At 37.2% G+C, this 19,064-nt stretch overlaps 1 protein-coding gene across 2 annotated transcripts; it reads right to left on the bottom strand.

The window, feature by feature from the left end:
* Positions 1 to 1,356: 1,356 nt before the first annotated feature.
* NAT1 (N-acetyltransferase 1) lies at positions 1,357 to 16,611 on the bottom strand. 2 transcript variants are annotated; one of them, XM_089631622.1, is made up of 10 exons: positions 16,437 to 16,611; positions 15,304 to 16,211; positions 14,541 to 14,695; positions 13,026 to 13,184; positions 11,270 to 11,463; positions 8,503 to 8,704; positions 7,142 to 7,320; positions 4,512 to 4,646; positions 3,893 to 4,331; positions 1,357 to 3,488 (listed from the first exon to the last, which is right to left on the bottom strand). In XM_089631622.1, the coding sequence occupies exons 2-10, from the start codon at positions 16,059 to 16,061 to the stop codon at positions 3,298 to 3,300; spliced, it is 2,412 nt and encodes an 803-aa protein (XP_089487748.1). In that variant the 5' UTR covers positions 16,062 to 16,211; positions 16,437 to 16,611; the 3' UTR covers positions 1,357 to 3,297. The 2 variants fall into 2 exon arrangements, with proteins under 2 accessions (XP_089487748.1, XP_089487747.1); XM_089631621.1 differs by lacking the exon at positions 16,437 to 16,611 and having other exon boundaries at positions 11,297 to 11,463; positions 15,304 to 16,198.
* Between the last annotated feature and the right edge of the window lie 2,453 nt (positions 16,612 to 19,064).

Below are 19,064 nucleotides of genomic sequence, written 5' to 3'. Positions count from 1 at the left end.
CGGTAATATTTTTTTGATAGAACATTTTGATTCAACTTGGCCCATCATCCCACGGGTCGATAAGCATTTGACATAAACCAAATGCCGTAAGACCCTGCGCTGAAGCAAAACTAAGTCAGGGGAGATGGAAAATAGTGTATTTTAATAGTTATTTCGCTAATCCTAAAATTGTTTGTTCAATTGGCAGCCATTATTTTTGAAGTAACAAATTAAAGATTAATATTATTCTTCTTTTATTTTCGGCAATTATGGGATAAAGTTGCCAAACTCTGCCTCATGCTTAATACGCAATACACTTAAAAGTAGTGTTTGTTTTCAACGTAATTACTTTCATCTTTTCCTCAATGGAAGTTATGTTTGAAGGTTCAAAAATACACAAATTATTAACCTTTAGGAGAGTACTATGGATGTACATTGTACACCGTACGGCAGTGGTAGAAATCCTCCTATTAACAATATAACTTTTTAATAATAATAGCATTTGTGAGGCGGAATTAAGACTCATAATTTCTACTATATTTCCTGTACTGCCACAACCGTAGAGCATTATTTTAAGACTTAACCTTTTAAATGCCAGTTGGTAGAAGTGTAGCTGTGCACAGCAGGCCGTGAATTTTTAATCAAAATAAATCATTTTTAAATCTTATTTTTATAAATTAAAAACATTACACCTTGAAAGGATATTTAAATGACTTACCAAATTTATTCAATATTCGACGTTTTTGCTTCCCTTCACTTAGATAAACATTTAAAAAAAAAAACGGGACATATGGAAAATATGATTTAAGATTTTCACGGCCAAAAGTATATTTGTTTTTGGGGTGTTATGCCGTGTTGCGCTAACTCCTTCTTTATATGTATGGGACATATGTATGATACAGAGGCTCAAAGAAGAGCGAGAAAACTGGCTATTTTTCTATGGCTGGCCGCAGGCCCAGCTGGGCACGGACAAGAATGCGAGATAACTCACTCTTGGCACAGAAGCGGTTAAAAATCTGAATCGGAAAACGTTTCAGCCTGAGCTTTATAGCTATTTTTATTGTTGCATTTGATACAGGCAATTTTAACCTTATCACGACAAGTTAAAGGGCAACTCCTGAATTACAAGAATATGCATAACCCTCGGATAGCTTCTTTAGCTCATTTCATTTTAACGGTGTATTCCTGCCTCAATTGAGTGAATGTTTGAACTGAACCTTTGTGTTTTTGTTTGTTTCAGCTCCCTACATCCTGGAAACCTTTGAATTGGTCTGACATTCAATACCAAATAATTTAAATATGTTATGTAATTAAGATAATGCACAGCGTGTAAGGTGTAAAGTAATGTAATAAATAGGAACAAGAAATAAAACAATGTTATAATAAATTACACCAAGGCTTTTAATGTTTAGATTCCGAATACAAGTAATATGTTGTTTAAGAGATTTAATCCTTAAAGAGCCTCCCAATCCCATCCCATTGATACTTGAATATGAATGGTCACATAATTCAGACGGGGCACAAACTATGTTAGATACAAGACTTTTACAGGTATTTTTAGAATATTATATTAATTGGCATTTTTGTAGAAAATATGGAACGTGAAAAGAATATCAATATTGGAAATAATTAAATCATTATTATTGGTTTTCTAGTCATTTAGGTTTGTAAATAGATCAACAAAAAATACTTTACTATACAGATACAGATGCTTTGAGACAAGAAAGAATAACATGATGTATTATTGATGGTAAATGTATCAAAAACTAAAAACAAATACATATTAAAATATATTTCACAAAGTATCAAAATACATTAAAAGGTAAACACAGAAGATTAATCAGGACGCACTTTAGGTGAGTGCAACTTACAAGAAATGTTCTTTAGTCCTTCCTGACTTAGTAAAATCTTAAGGCAGGAATTCTACTTTTAAACTAGTTTTTCTAATGATCTGTAGAAACCGTTACAATTTGTTCCAAAACATAAACTAACAGGTGATTCTTTGTCGGAAGAAGGAAGTCGGAATATAATATTGCTGTGACAGAGATGGATGGAGTAGTGTACTTGTGACCTGGTGTATTTAGAAAATGAGAATCCCATCGGTTTGTTTGTTCCAGAACTAAAGGTAACGGCGGGGGACATATAAATGCCGCTGTAAATCTAGTGAGTGAATAGTATGGCGGAAGGATATGCTATCGCTATCATACCGTACTAAGGCTCCTCTACCTCTACCACAGACTGGAGTGTAGAAATGATGAATGGCAGAAATAAAACCATTATTGGACTAACTATATGTGACAACATGCATGCAACCTAATTTCATACCAAACATTCAAACGACACATATTTGCCTTCTTAGATCAGTCAATGGCAACTTAAAATTCACACAACATGAACAACTGCTGGTTGAATATTTACTTGAAGACAATACAAAAGTAAAAAGATGCGAGATACTTAAGTGTCCAACTTACAAGGAATTTAAATATCTAGACAAAATTGTGTGTAATTATTACTATCGGATTTCACATCCGCTTTAAGTTCCCGTCGAGTGATCAGAGTAGTCGGCAATTAACTTACAATGTAATAATTGAAATGATTACTAAACTCAATTTCAGATGATGTTTTTACTGCCACTGCCACGGTCACGTTAGAATTGGCGTGCATCAAATGAAAATAAAATTATGCAAGTAAAATTATCTAGTTAAAATGATTTCCCATCCATTTTCCAATGGCAACCAATCCAAGTGACTATTTCCTCTTGTTAGAATCCTTTAAAACACTGAGTACCATATTGCTGAGTGAGGCAATACAAAAGAAAGCGTTCGTCGGCTTTCTCTGGTTCTTGCTAATATTTACTGTTAGGTTGTGCTAGGTTTAGGTTTCAGATGAAAGTTACATTATAAATATTAAAAAATTACCTTATGGTTAGTAATATTGTACATTGGGAATATGTTGTCTGCCAAATCCAAACAGAATTGTATAATATTTCATAACTACATAAGATTTTAGACATAATTACATTTTTGATTTGGCAGGGAAATATTCATGCAATGTTCACATTTATCATGATTTCATAATTTAGCAAGACATCCCTCGATGCGAATAATTAAATGAAACTTAAATGCTTCATCACTAAGTAAAATAAAATTCGAGTTTTAAGAGCCTGATGTAATTTTTTAAATTTAATTTAATTTCAGAGCTGTAAATTTATAATTGATTGATTTTGTCAAGATTGATATAATTGAAAGCCATTTGTGTAGTTGGCCACTGGCTACTGGCTGTGGTTGTTGAGGTTGGTCTCGGTGGAGGAGAGCGCACTTATTTCTCAGTCTCGTCTGAATCCGAAACACTCTCCGCCTCCTGCAGCCAGATAAGCCAACTGTTGACTTGGAATAGGGCTTGGCCTTTGCCCGGGTACGTGTCTGTGCAGTCCTCCTTCCACATGAAGAACGCGTCTTCCTCGCAGATGGCCTTGTCGTATAGGGCATCAAACCACCGGAGAAGCATTCCTGCAAGCAAAATGAAAACACCTTATTTAGCATCAAATTTAAAAAGGGGGCGATACATGCACCAGAGTTTAGCGCATCCAAAAGGAGAAATGAGACAGATCAGTTCCTAAAGCGCAAACATAAATGCCTAGCTAATAGCAGCAGATTCAAGTTTGGCTCGAGCTTCTCTGCTTTCTATAAAAAAACCTTAAATACAGTCTTTTTCATAATATTACATCACTCAGATCATGGTGTTTGTTTATTTCTATAGTCCATTTATACGTGCACGGAAATTTATCAAAAGGTGCAAAAATTCATACTTTTGGACAGCCTTCAACATAGTATTTAGTGGCTAGAACCAATAATGATTTGGCTGCCGTTATTGCTGATAAAAAGTGATGTTCTTCCTTTAAACACACACATACCTTTGGGGAAACCGAGAGAGTAGCAGAACACCTGCAGAGAGTGGATTGCCATGAGCTGCAACTGCTGGTTGTGACGCAGGAAGGAGCGCAGCACGGGCGTGTACTGCTCCAACAGGCCGCGCTCCTTCTCCACCAGAGACTTGTCAGGGGGGTTCACCACAGCCACTCCGGGCACCAGGGTGGACTCCTGCGTGATGTACTTGATAAGCACGGTGACGAGGGCGTTGATGAAGCCGGGGTCCGTGTGACAGGCGGGATCCAGGTTCTCCTTGATCCACTTGTAAAACTGGCCAGGGTTGGGGTCGGCCTGCAACTGCTTGGCCAGCTCCGCCTGGATCCGCAGCAACGGGAATAGGAAGGACAGCCCGCGCTCCTCTAGGATCTCAGCAAGGCGCTCTTTGGTGCGCTCGCTTGCTGGCAGCAATGACATGAGATTCACCTGCATTAAACAATACAACTTATATAAGATTCACTAGGTCATGGTGTCATTGATCCGTATCGCATTTGCTACTTCCCACAGATTTGAATCGGTATTTTCCTTAAAAATAACATACGATCAGAGGGAAACCTCCTGTGTGGAATATGTAATTGTAAAGTAAATAAAAAAAGTGTTTCATACCTTACTGCTGTTATACATTTCAGTAAGAGTTTGTTTGCCAAGTGTCTTGTTCATCTGTTGCAGAACTAGCAAGAACAGGGGGTAGTGGGTGCCATTTTCTGTCAGAGCAGCTATTTCTGCGAGTGTAGTGAGACCCTAGAACATAACATTTATTTTTAAATTATCAAAAAATAAATTTAATTAAATCTATGCCTTTTAATATATGCCCATGGATGGGTTTTTAATAATAACATAATGATGATATACTAGAATTGACAGAAAGAATTACATTACAAAGACAAATGTATATTATTTATTTTTGGAATAACCTCGAATAAAACCTCAAATTGTATTATTGAAGACAATGTTAGTGATTTTCAAATGAAATTTGAACAATTGAAACAGACAAAGATACGGTCGCATCTAGAACTTGAACCCAGGACCTTTGCCTTGCCGGAGTGAAAGCAGCGCTAACAAATTTTTACTTTTACTGTATATCTATTCTAAAACTACTATTAACACATTGTAGTCGGGCGCTTCAAACAATAGAATCTAGCCTATAGCGGGTGTTTTTCACAATTAGCGCAAAAATATATCGCTTTCCTAAAATTGACACAATTTCTAAACCAAATAATATTTTCAATTGAAATTTTCAAAGAAATCATATATGACATTTGATCATCAACAATAAATTATAATTGCTTTGATTACATCATAATTTCACCACACTTCAAAGCTGAATATAAAAACCTGATATTAATTCAGTAAATAGCATTCAATATTCAATACTTGAAAATTCCAAGTAAAAGATAACATGTTTATTCATATCATATAGTTATATAATAAATAATAATATATATTTGCCATGCCCGCAATTTTACAATCGCTGGATGTGTGAAATCTGATCGCGTAAATTGAACAGTGCCGTCTCAGGTCGAAGGCGCACACTCAATAACTCATATGTTTAATTGCTTCTTGTCAAAAAATAGTCTTTTGGGGTTGTCTCGCCTAATTGAAGAGCCCATTCCACTTATGAATCATAGTATTTCACGCTGATAACAAACCCGTATAATGCCGTTTCCCGCCAAAAACCGAAAGTTGACAAAAACGGCATTTGCCGTGTCCCGACGACAATGTGTTAATAGTCTATTACCTACTAATATTTGGACTTCACAGCGTTACAACATAACCCACAAAAAACAGCAAGACTTTAACTTCCTTATCATTCGAAGGTAGATCGTTGAAATTTTTAAACCTTTATAAATATTGTTTTGTGTTGCCGATAAATTTTTTGCATGAAGCCTAAAATAAATCGTTGCAGCTTTTCACGGACTGTACTATTAATACTAATATTTTTATAATGTGTTATAACTATTTTATTTTAACTTCATTCTAACTACCCAGTTAGACTCGAGAATAATTCTTCACTAACCGGGAATTGTAATTAGTTAATTAAGATTGTTATGTATTATTTTATTATATTGTATCTTCTATCATTAAAATAAAAAAAATAAAAATTGTTTTTTTTTTCAACCTATATATAAATAGGCATTATAGACTAAGAGTTGCCACATACTAAGAAAATTGGATTGGCGTTGCATTGTTTTATCCTAGGATACCTGTTACAGCACAATATATGCCTCTGTTCTGAATTATTTCAATTTTTTTAACGTGTGATTTATTGTTCAGAAAAATGATACTTGCAGTAAATCAGGTGGGATGCTACAGTGGTGTTGTAGACCAATTTCCTTGTTTTAAGGTATAATTAACCTCGTGTCCTACTTAAGAAGTTAACTTTTAATTAACATTTCAAACTTAGTGAATTTTATTTTATTTTATTTATCGATTATAATTCCCAAAAATTTAATTCCTTCCGCTTCTTCAATATTTTGACCGTCTATAAAATTGGGGTAATAAGTTCATTTAGTTACCTAACCACCATTCTTTTACTTTTAACAGTCTCAACAGGGAATCGAGAGATTTGAGACCAATACCTTTTTTTTATTTTCTGTGTCTTGTTCTGTTTCACGTCTCATTACTATTATCTTATGTGAAAAGGTTACATGACCTAATTTTATTTGAAAACGCTTACTTATAAATTATATATCTTTATAAATAAAAATGTTAATGTTCGTTTGTTCAAAATGTTAAATCTCCTAAAGTTCTTCACCAATTGCTTTGAAATTTTGACACAACGTTGCATTTTGAATACATGCGTCTTTATATACCTATATTATATTGATGTCACCTGTGGCAGGCAAAAACAGTGCCATCTGTTGGACATAAAAGAAAAACGCGCTATTTTTTCTCTATCTGCACAGACAAACTGAGCCACAAGAACGCGTGGCAGTGTACAGCTAAAAGTTGTTAAGAAGTGCAATATTTTAGGTAGGTACCTATTTAATAAATCTGTACCTACAAGCTCCGGACAGTTGGGATGTTAGTACGGTATCCACAAATAAAAAATAAACTGGCAATGTCATCTATTTATACTGAAAACTTAACCATGTCAAACTGTATGTAACCTACTCCTTGTCCTATTTTGGTAGGGGAGCCATCACTTTGATAGTGCGTCTCCAGATGCCCCTGGCTGCGCTACTTCAGCGGCTTCTAATCTTTATTCTGTTATGAAATAAAATAGTAATGCTGACCTGTTGCATAGAGTTGGTCAGAAGTAGAGCCACGGCTGTGCCGATGCGAGGAGTGGAAGCCTCTCGTTGGGAGATGACCTGCGCCAGAGACCGGATGCCCTCGTTGCACACCGCAGTGGTCAGCACACCCTCCTTCTTCAGGGCAAACAAGAGGCCCACGCACTTCTCAGACTGTTCATCTGTAAATTCATTTTACAATTTAATAAGCCAACAGGATGACAGTAGGTTGTAAAACCAAGTAGGAGTATTGAGTCATTGAATAGGGTATGGACAATAGATATCATCTAAAAAGAGAAGGATTCTCTACAGCTTAGGTTAGATTCAGTGAACCAGTTGTATGGGAGAAATATTATACATATTCCAGAATGTTGTCTATTCTAAATCAGATATGTTTTATGGAAGAAAGCAAATACTTTGGGGTGTGACATTATATATTAAATGAAAAAACACCAACACACCACCTTTTATTGAATAAATAAATGACAGCCAGTCTGTATGTAATTATAATTAGTTAATATAATAGCCCTGATGAAGCTTGAGATATGCGAAACCTGGTTGGCTGTCAGTTATTAATTCAATAAAAAGGTGTAGTATTAAAAAGTATGTTTTTTTTTCATTTAACAGATATGTTTTAAATTATATTTTACTTTTATCATCTCCAAAATAGATAAGTTTACATGCGCAAAAATAATTAACATGCACAATAATTCACTGAAGGCCTGAATTTCGTGTATAATTTTGAAAGGTGTGTATACGACCTAGAGTTGAGTCGTACTAGCTTGTATTGATGCTTGAAACAATCACAAGTTAGAATAAATACTTATTCCAATTACCTGTTCCCTAGTATTTTACAATTGTACCTACTTACCAGTGATGGTATGTCCAAAATTTTGTATTTCCCTAAATTTCAATCCGTTCACGTTTCACTTTCCCTAGATTTCAGAATGGATTTGTGTGGGGTATTGCTTACCCACAATATTTTTTCGAATCCATGGGGGGAGGGGTAGCTAGGGATTTCACAGACATGCAATACCCTTAGAACAAATACTAAGTACGAAAGTATCTTTAACATATCTGTTCCAAACACCTGTTCTAGTATATACGCTTCACCTCTAATACGAATTGTGACATCAGTGTCTATCCCAAACATTTCGCGAAACATAGGTACCTACCTACATAGCGTATTTCGACCGGTGGGATTTTTTCAAACAAAGATGCCGTGCAGAATATGTCACGTAGGTATTTGGCATTGTAATTATTGAGATTGCCACCAAAAGTCGATAGATATTCTATCTGCCAAGTTTCAGTTGGATCGGATGTCGGGAAGTGGATGGAGTATCATAGAATGATTGATTACAAACCTAATTTTTCCAGGGCATAATTCAGAACAGTGAATGGAACATCCTTGACAAACTTGTCGGGTACTTTGAGTTCCTTATATGCGGCAATAGCCACATCCATGGGGTCTTCTGCGTCTTTTGGCTGGTCATCTTGCACAGCAGGGGTGGTGAGGGCATCCAGTATCCCGGTCACTCTCTTCAGAATCTCTTCCCTGTTGGGTCCCTGCAAATTAAAGATGACTTATTGATAAGGTAATCTCGAGGTGTTTAAATAGTCGCAACGGATATTACATGTGCTTGACTTTGACTGGATGTTAAAGTTAAAATTTTACAGTGAAAATGCTCTAAAACAAGCACAAGTCGGTATCAAGATGGCAAGAAATAGGTTTTGTCGGCTATTTATACAATTTTACAGAAGTAAAAGGTCTAATCAAAACCATTGGGCGAAAATATTGCTAAAGCTATTGGTGTTATACAAAATTAATGTCTTATTTCGTATCAAAATCAAAAATACAATGTAGACCATATTAATTAGAACAATTTTTGAAAGACACTTCAAAATTATAGAAACTGAATCTAGGTGGTCTAAAGGCATATGTATTTCATTTACAATAGTATAAACCTGCATTTATATTCAAACCTTCTCAGTGCAAGATTATCACATTCGAACATACAAAAAATACCCTGATAAATTGATTGATTTGCAAAGGTAAATAAAGGCAATTAAGAGTTACTGGAACACAGGACGATATAACACATAGGTTAACAGACAATACATTATTTGCAAGAATGTCAAATCCATTAAACCTAAATATCGTCACCCGAAAGAAGGAAATCAGCAAAATTTTAATTTGGAATATACATTTACCGTTGATGGATAGCAAATCAAGATCTGAAAAATGTTATTTTTCTCGATTTTGTGTGTAAAAAAAACTAAATTCAAATAGGATTGTCGATAAGAGATGCCGGGAACACAAGGAAACCAGAAAAAAATTAATGCAGATTTACTTGCCGGGATGCATGAACATATTTTGTCCATTCCAACTATAGTCACACTATTTAAGGGCTCAAACGACTCGCAAATTTATAGATGGCAACTTAAACCTGTCTACATTGTACAGGCTATACATACCTAGGAAATAAGCATAACGTAACAAAAAGTTACATTAGTATTCAAGAATATTTAATACTGAACATAACGTTAGTTTGTATGGTCCCAGAAAAGACCAGTGCATTTTACGCGAGAATTTTAAAAATTCAATTTCTGCAGAAAAAGCAATACTTCAGACCATGTTCGACGACCATCGTTAGATGGATAAAGATCTATCTAGAATAGAGAAATCGAGAGATGTCGAATATGCTAAGAATAATGCAAATACTACAGTGGTAGTTTATGATTTGGAGGCTGTATTGCCGTCACCTTTGGGAGAATACTACAGCGGTAGTTTATGATTTGCAGGCTGTATTGCCGTCACCTTTGGGAGAATACTACAGCGGTAGTTTATGATTTGCAGGCTGTATTGCCGTCACCTTTGGGAGAATACTACAGCGGTAGTTTATGATTTGCAGGCTGTATTGCCGTCACCTTTGGGAGAATACTACAGCGGAAGTTTATGATTTGCAGGCTGTATTGCCGTCACCTTTGGGAGAATACTACAGCGGAAGTTTATGATTTGCAGGCTGTATTGCCGTCACCTTTGGGAGAATACTACAGCGGAAGTTTATGATTTGCAGGCTGTATTGCCGTCACCTTTGGGAGAATACTACAGCGGAAGTTTATGATTTGCAGGCTGTATTGCCGTCACCTTTGGGAGAATACTACAGCGGAAGTTTATGATTTGCAGGCTGTATTGCCGTCACCTTTGGGAGAATACTACAGCGGAAGTTTATGATTTGCAGGCTGTATTGCCGTCACCTTTGGGAGAATACTACAGCGGAAGTTTATGATTTGCAGGCTGTATTGCCGTCACCTTTGGGAGAATACTACAGCGGTAGTTTATGATTTGCAGGCTATTAATATTTACAGGAGTTTTATGAATTTCAATTGCCTCCAATTCAATTGACTGTTCCTGAAGTCTCCCCAGGACTTCAGGAACAAATACAAAGTAATGTCCAGTTTCAATTAAATGCTTGGAAATTGCCGATTTCTCGGAGTGGTTGAGGTTTTCCAGTGAACTTAATAAACGACATTGTGAACTTAAAAAAATTAAGTTCACAATGTAGCTGGAAAACCAAGATAAAATCCTTCCTTTTCTAGATGTGGAGGTGATCTGAAAAGGAGATGGTAGCCTAGGGCACACCGTGTGTAGTCGATAACGATAGTCTTTTAATAGGTGTGCGATATTAGTATTACATAGTACAAAAGCATGAATTTAAGTCTGCCTTTTAAAGGGAGCTTCATTGATGCTAAATATGTCGATATCCGAATGAACTTAGTTCAACAGCATTGCTCTCCCTACCGACATAACTATTGGCAAGTTCTGCAGTCTGGGAGATAGAACAGTCTATGCTGTCGGTGACGGAGATAACCACTGGGAACATAGAAATGAATACTCTCCATGATAACCGAGTTACTAATCTACATCATACGTATTACGATTACACAGTACAAAAGCATGAGCCTTACTTCTTCAACGTTTTTTAAAACATATATAGAAACTGCACCTAAACCATATTACTATTACACAGTGCCAAAGCAGAAGTCTTACTTCTTCATTGGTTATTACAATGTATAGAAACTGCACCTATACCATATTACTATTACACAGTACCAAAGCATGAGTCTTACTTCTCCAGTGGTTATCATGATGTATACCTTGGCCTTTGCCTTGCTGTTCTTGTCCTGCGCTGGTTTGATTGTGATGGCAGGCTCCTTGAGCATGGCAGCACCTCCCCCTGTGTGGGAGCCAGCAGGGGCCTTGGGTGGAGCAGGCATAAAGTCCACCCCACCACCACCTCTCTCACCTGAGTTAGGCCTCAGATCTGGAACAGACAAGACAATCGGTTAAATATATTAAATTTTCAGTACATGCACATTTCAGAAGTTACAATCTTTTGGTAGGGAATATTGACAAAGAAAGAGATACAAAAGCAATGTGTTATTCTAGAATTTACAATAGAAATAAAGTAGATGGACCATTAATCATTATTAGCAGTAACATACATTGCTCTATGACGAAAGGTAGGCTGTGTGTAGTTTTAAAAAATTCGGGTTGTTGTGGTCAACCGATTAAAATGAGCAAACAAGTTCCTTACCAAATCCAGGGAAAAAATATACATTGATAAGAAATTTGCAATATTAAAAAATAAATCATTTGATTTATATTAGGGTGGGCACAGCTTTTCAGCTTTCATGGACTGCACGCCACTGATTATTATCATGAAAAAGGACGCACTAAAGTGTCGCCAACATAGTTCAACCATGCTACTGCAAATTTCAAAAAATCTGAATACTGTGCGAGATTACCTAACAATCTCATCCCCAATTGGGGTATGTTGTGAGGCTGAAGTAGTGGGGAGGGGAAGGAGACGGGGAAGAGGAAGCTGGGGGAGTACTTATTCAGATCTGGTCACCAAACACGGCTAACGCCATTTCAAACAACATATCAGTTCTGACTGGTGGTTTTACAACACCAGGGCGATACCGAGAGTATCTTCCTCTCTGGAACATGCTGCAAGTATACTATATATTTTATTAAATTAATAAGTTGTGAAATAACACAAATTAATCAAACAAAATTTACTTGGGCACGCTGGGATTTGAACTCGCGACCTTCGGATTGCTAGTTGAGAGCTTTACCCCTCGACAACAGAGGCCGGTAAAACAAATGGTGGAGACGCACTCCTGGCACACGGCCTTCGTCTCTCTCTACCTGCACACCAAATGCATAACTTTCATTGACTCCGCCGAGTTGATATACTTCCGCAAAAGTTGACATACTTCCACGTCATATTTCCCTTTGTTTTTATTTTATCTATGCGTCTTGGATTATAAAGAATATCACAAACATCTATAATATTTCTAAAGCGATCGATTGAATTCCATGCTTTACAAGGGAAAAATATTAATTGTAGCTGATTTCATTATCATATTCTTGTTATCAGGAGTTGTAAAAGTAACAAGGACATAATAACTAAGTGTATGCGAAGGTTAATTCGGAGATAATTAACTTTCTATGTTTTATGTGAAGAATATTAAGATGAATTAATAAACTTATCAGAAGCTTAAATATGTATGTCATGAAAAGTGGTTCTATACAGGGTGTCCGGGGGTAAAGTGCACTAACTTCGGGAGATGAATCTATGTGATAGTAAACAGTATAGTTACAAACTGATAAGGAAAATATACTATTCTTTATTATTATTGCGTTATTCTTTTGTAAATTGGACGCAAGTCTGTTAATAAATCACACAAAATCTCAACTGCTCCCAACTGTGAAGCCATTGGAACTATGGTATCCCGAATCGGGGTATGTTTAAAGCCAGGTAATCTTTGACTAGGGCGATACTGAAAGAATCTACCACTATCGATTTCGATAACTTACTAGACTGCTGTGGGTGCAAGGGGTAAGACTGCGGTTTGAGGTTATTGGCTTTGTAGAGCAGGGAGTTGGCGGCTGGTCTCATCTGCATCTCTTCCATGGGAGCCGGGTTGGGTAGTGTCATACCCTTCTTGAATCTCGGAGCTATGTCTTTACTGTTACCTGCGGATACCAAATTATCTCTTTAAATCAACTAACTGTAAGGTGACAAATAAAATATTACTTATTTAAGAGAAGGAACTTATTTAGGAGAACTACTACTTGATGGAAGAATTAAATCCCATTGAAATGATAAGACATGCAGAATGGAAAATACTTGATTCAACAAACACATTAAAGGATGTTATAGGGAAGACTTTTATTAACCACTCGAGCGACAGCTGCCCAAATTAGGGTAGCTCTGTAGGTAGTTGATTTTTATGAATTAAAATTAATTTATTTTGAACTTCCCGCAATCAGAATAAAGAAGAACTAAAATCATAGAATAAAGAAGTGCCTTCCAAACAATTCCTTCCAATTTTGTACTCATGGTGAAACTCAGTTTTGTTGGAAAAATAGACCCGATTTGTGCTTATATTTGGATCACGAAATATGTACACTAGACACTTATTGTGTTATTCTTTTTTCTATGGCTAATATGTTCAGTCGCTAGCTTAATAAAGTTTCTATTAAATACCAAAAGACCTAACTAATGTTACTCAAATTCAATATTTTAGATAATGTTTTCTATTGTGTTAATGTTTTTCTCAATTTGTTGCTGTAATATTTCAAACATTTTTTATTTATTTATTTATAATTTGTACATTTATTTATAACAATTACAGGTAATAAAGCCTAAGACGTTATAATTTTACCATTTATGCAGTGTATATGCAATGCCAAAAATCTCGCAAATGCGCTATAGGACACAAAAAATAAATCTAATTTTTTATCTACCGCATTCAAAAAGCATGTAGCTCTCCCCACAGGTGAGTTCATTAATAAATTAGTGCGGCTTGCTCTACTATATAGAAGATTGTGATGACGTCCTCGAGAGTAAGACTCTGGTACAAAAAAATTTAATTGGGCCAGTATTTCATTATTAGATAAGTGACCGTTTATTAGTTGGAAAAAATATTTAAGCAAAGCAATACCTCTACGTGTCTCTAGGGAGTGGTAATTGGTCATGCCTAATATATAAATCGATGGGTAAAGCCAAGGGTAACGTCCATAGAGCCGCGAGAATAAAAACCTTAAAAATTTTTTATGGACTCTTTCAATGCGTAAAGTGTATGTTAATTCATGCGGAGCCCAGATGATCGAGTTTGATTCAAGTACACTTAGGACTAGTGTGTTATATAATAACGTCAGTGTTTTTGTGTTACGAAACGGATATGAGTTTCTAATTACGAAGCCGAAGTCTGTCAGGGAAGGAGACAAATTGAAAGGTTAACAGTTACTTGCTCCGGTTTGCTGGTTTTTATGTTCATGAGGCTTTAATTAATGAGGATTGATGCCAATGTTGTAAATGTGTCTTACCATTATTGTTGTTCTGGTGTTTGTTGAACCCTCCTCCACCTTGCTGTCGCTGGTTGTAGTTATTAAAACCACCTCCTCCTCCTCCTTGACCACGGTGGTTGCGGTAGTTGTCCCTCCCTTCGTTCTTATTGTTTCCATAGCCGTTGGAACCAAATCTGGAATGGACATTGTTTACTTACATTGTGTTTACTTTGTAATGAGAACACCCTTAAGCCACTTCTTCCACAGGAAAATGCAAATATTCGATACTGATGTTGTATATTCTCATCGCAAACAACTTGTCGCGTAGAGCCCAAACACGTCGCAACTGAAATCATGACACCCGGGTCGCCACCACCTCTCAAAACATCAAAAGTAGCTTTCGTAAACTCATTCACAATTATTGCGGTATTTAATTTTTTGTTCCTAGCAATTATCTAAAGCACACGCGCATTGTTACAAAACTTCTGACACAAATCACTATTTGCTAGACTATCATATTTATTATTTGCTCTGCCTAGTTTAAAATCTCTACAATGTACAATGTAACCGGGTGGTAACGGGAGACTGGCTTCACAGACGAATTTACAAAACTTCGGCAATGTGTGCCTGTGCATGAACCGTCTAGTAGTCGCTAAGAATCGTCGAGTATCAGATAATTGCGAATCTCTGTGAAAGAAAGATACGCAATTTCCCGATAGAATCTAAGCCAAAAGGATATGGTTCAGCGGATATTTAAGTAAAGTACCAAGTTTGTGTACAGTAATATATAGTTCATACTCACGAGTACTTGTCAAGGGAGGCGGGCGGAATGAGGTTGGTGGAGGGCGAGCTGTGGTTGAGGCCCTGCAGCCATTCGTCCACAAAACCCCCGCGGGTCTTGAGGCCGTGGCGGAACAGCGAGTCTCCGGGAGCCTCCTGGTGACGCAGGCGGTCCATCTCGCCACCGCGCCCCCCATAGCCGCGACCCTCGTCCTCATTGCGGCACTGCTGGATGGGCACAGGGCCCTCGCTGTTGGTAGCCTTGCGTGGCGTCCAGGAGTCTCGCCGCAGGTCTATGGCATCGCGCAGCATGAAGCGTATGCGCGGCATCAGCTCCTGGTTGCGGGACAGTTGCTCCATGCGAGAGAAGTACTGGTCCATGAGGCCGCGCCCTTTCTCCGAGTCCAGCACGCGGCCGCAGGTCTTGACGAGTTGGACCAGGCACTCCAGGTCCTCCTGCATCTCGGGCGTGCGCTTGCGGTCCCGCAGCAGCTGGGCAATGCACTTGTGGACGATGCTGTGGGACAGAATGTCCAGCTTTCCCAGCTCCCCGATGAACTTGATGTTGCCCAGCATCTTGCACTTGGTGATGTAGCGCCTCTCCTCGTCCTCCGCCGACAGGGGCTTGCCATGGCGCTCAAATACTTCGTTAGCCGCTGATCTGTTTTCAAACTCCGTGCGACACTTATTGAGGAGCAGGATACGGAATGTGCACGGTTTTTCCGGCGGCTCAAAGTTGGGGACTTCTTCAGATAGCCTCTTGCACAGCTGTGCGTACATAGACGAGTACTTGGGTTCATCTAAGGCCTTTTCGAAGATCAGTATAATTACACCTCTAATAATTAGATCGGAATTGAGTCCGATATTTAATAAATCATCGCTCAGCTTTTGAAATTTTTCTGGTGTAAGTTTATTGAGGATGCCTCGAACCTGAAGTAAAGACAGAATTACAGGTCAGTATTAAAAAATACAGGAAAATAAGTCACAAAATCAAGTTAGGGGAGATTACAAACAACAATAACAATAAAATTAAATACTTATTCATGGATAAGGTTTGTGAACGCATGCTAGGCTAGACCAAGCTCTTTAAGTACTGAGGGGCTATGTCTAAATCCAAGACAAATTCCCCACTTCACAGACAGGAAATGTATGTACCTTTCGAAAAATAACATCGTTCTTAGTTTCAAAGGTGGGGGCATCCTGGTGCCTGAGGAGCGAGGTAGGGACCCAGCGTCGCTTGGCGGGGGGGACGGCAGCCCTCCCCGAGACACGAACCACTGGCCCCGCTTGCCTGGGGCTCTCCGTCTTGCTGCTGCGGGGGCCACTCCGCAACAAACACTACTGCCGCAACTACTCTGCCTCACTCTCTCGATCTGACTTGGCAGCAGAAGGCCTCAACGGTGCTGCAAACACACAACAAAAAACACACTATTATTATATTGTTTTCAACATCACAATTGTGATTATATTACAAGTTCATTTTTTATAGTGGGAAGTCCTACACATTTTCACAGATCATTTAAAAAAAAAATTATTACATAATATTGATACCGGGAAGAATAAATAGATAAAGGGCCATTTAGCAGTAGCGTAATACGCTTTAGCCAATTAACCACCAGCTTCTATAAATAATAAATTATAAAGGTATTATAAACACTTGATATCGGTGCTCACATATTGCCCATCTCACTCTGTGCGAAACACCCTGTCTTCTGCAATTTACAGAAGTGCTTGTTCACCTAGGTATATGATGTATAAAGAAAATAGATTACAATTTCAAAAAAAATTAAATACAGAAGGCATATTAATTATTTATTATATTTTTAAATCATCAGTGTAGCGCAACAAGTGATTAAATGATATTTTATTATATACAATTTTTTTATAAGAACAAGAAGACATATATATACGCTTTTGGCTTAATAACAGCAGCATTGGGGGGAAGAAGTCATGGATTGTATAAAATATAGTTTTATTAAAACAGAAATCAGGTTACTTAATGACTTGTTTTCTTACTAATAAATGTGCATTAAATTTTAGATAACTGATAAACAACCATTAAAGTATTGAAAAGGTTGTCAGTTATCGAAATCAGTTGTGTAAAAATTTAAAACTGTAGCGCGCAGTATTTCGACCGACGCCCGGATCCGAATACTTTTTCCCTCACACGCATAGCGCCGTCTCGCGCGGCCAATCACAGCCCATTCCCCGTACAGGAAGACACCCCATTGGCCGAGCTACCCCCACCCCTCCGTCAGCGGCCGGTACTGCACCGGCCAAAGGGTATATAACGCCGTGCAGCCCATTTTGAAGGCAGAGTATCCAGTCTCCTGGTTAACTAAGCAACAGAATCCTAGTGGTCATTGCCCAGTTAAACACTCCCCAGTACCAAGGCGAGAGAACCCTCCGGGTCCTCCTTGGGAATTCAAGTAACAGCTCCCTCGGGGACATTACTTGTCGGGAGAATCTCCACCCAACTAAGAGACCCCCGGATCCTCTGTTGTGGCTATCACGCTGTGTTTAAGTGCTATTGAGAAGGTTAAGTGATCATTGTTTTTTACTATAAGCTGTGAACCCTGTATGTAAGATAAATAAACTGACCAACGATAAAAAGCTATTTTCTTACAAACACCCTGACACGAAACATTATTGGTAAGGGGTAGGTATTTACGAATCATTATTATTCTGCACATGTTGATTATATTTTACATAAATACTGTTTGAATTAATAAATTAATATGCATACAAGGAAAAAGATAATAAACAACTAATGTAGAATGAAACAAAGTTGCGCGTTGCACATTACTTCAGCTTAAAAATTGTCAATTGTACAAATGGTGTCGGCACCTTTGTTTATTGAAGGTGGTCACACACACGATGCACAATGCTTGCACTTGCCAATTAATCACTACTACTGACTACTGAGTTTGTGTCCTTGATCTAAATAACCTATTGTTTACAAATGGTTAATTCTTTGCAATGCAATAACTATTATTAGTGTAAACAAAATTAATACCAAATAAGTAATGTGTTTACACACTTAAGTTGACAAAAAGGTTAACTTTTAGAATCTCAGGCCACGATCAATACAAATATGTCAAACAAGAAAAAAAAACATGGCCGAACTGTGAAATAGCACGTAATTTTTTGTCAAAAAACGTAGACGATCAATACAAATATGTCAAACAAGAAAAAAAAACATGGCCGAACTGTGAAATAGCATGTAATTTTTTGTCAAAAAAATAGTAAGCAGTATTTTCCATTCCCCAGATGTAAATACTTGGTTTTTATAATAATTAAGCTGAATTTAATTTAAAGATTTTTAAGATGGGACAAAAAGTTAATGCAGTACATTTTTCTTGAACATCCACAAATTTCATCAAAGTTCAAACAAAGAATTTTTTAAAAAATTTCTATGAAAATTTGATATTTTAAGAAGAACGCAAATATAAAAACAGATGTAAAATATTTTCTTAGAGCTCATAGGAGGTCCTGTGCCGAGGCGAACTAGGTTTTGGATAGAGTGGTCAGAAACAAAGTGCCAGCTTTGAATATATTATTTCTATGTGTATTATCAAACACTTGCGAGTGATTGCAAAATAATTATCATCACTTGCAATGACCAATAATATAATGTAGACTTATTGCAACACTGACAGCTGTCATTAGCAGTTTTCAGAAAGCCTTGTTTAAAACATTTTTAAATTTGGGACCCAGTTGCCAAATGTCTCAACATAAAAAATTTCAGAAACATACTTATAATTATTGGTAATCGAAATGTTT

Source organism: Hesperophylax consimilis, chromosome 5 (genome assembly GCF_061612785.1).
Source record: "Hesperophylax consimilis isolate HC1 chromosome 5, BYU_Hcon_1.0, whole genome shotgun sequence".
Taxonomy (NCBI): Eukaryota; Metazoa; Arthropoda; class Insecta; order Trichoptera; family Limnephilidae; genus Hesperophylax; species Hesperophylax consimilis.
This window is presented reverse-complemented; position numbering and strand designations above follow the sequence as displayed.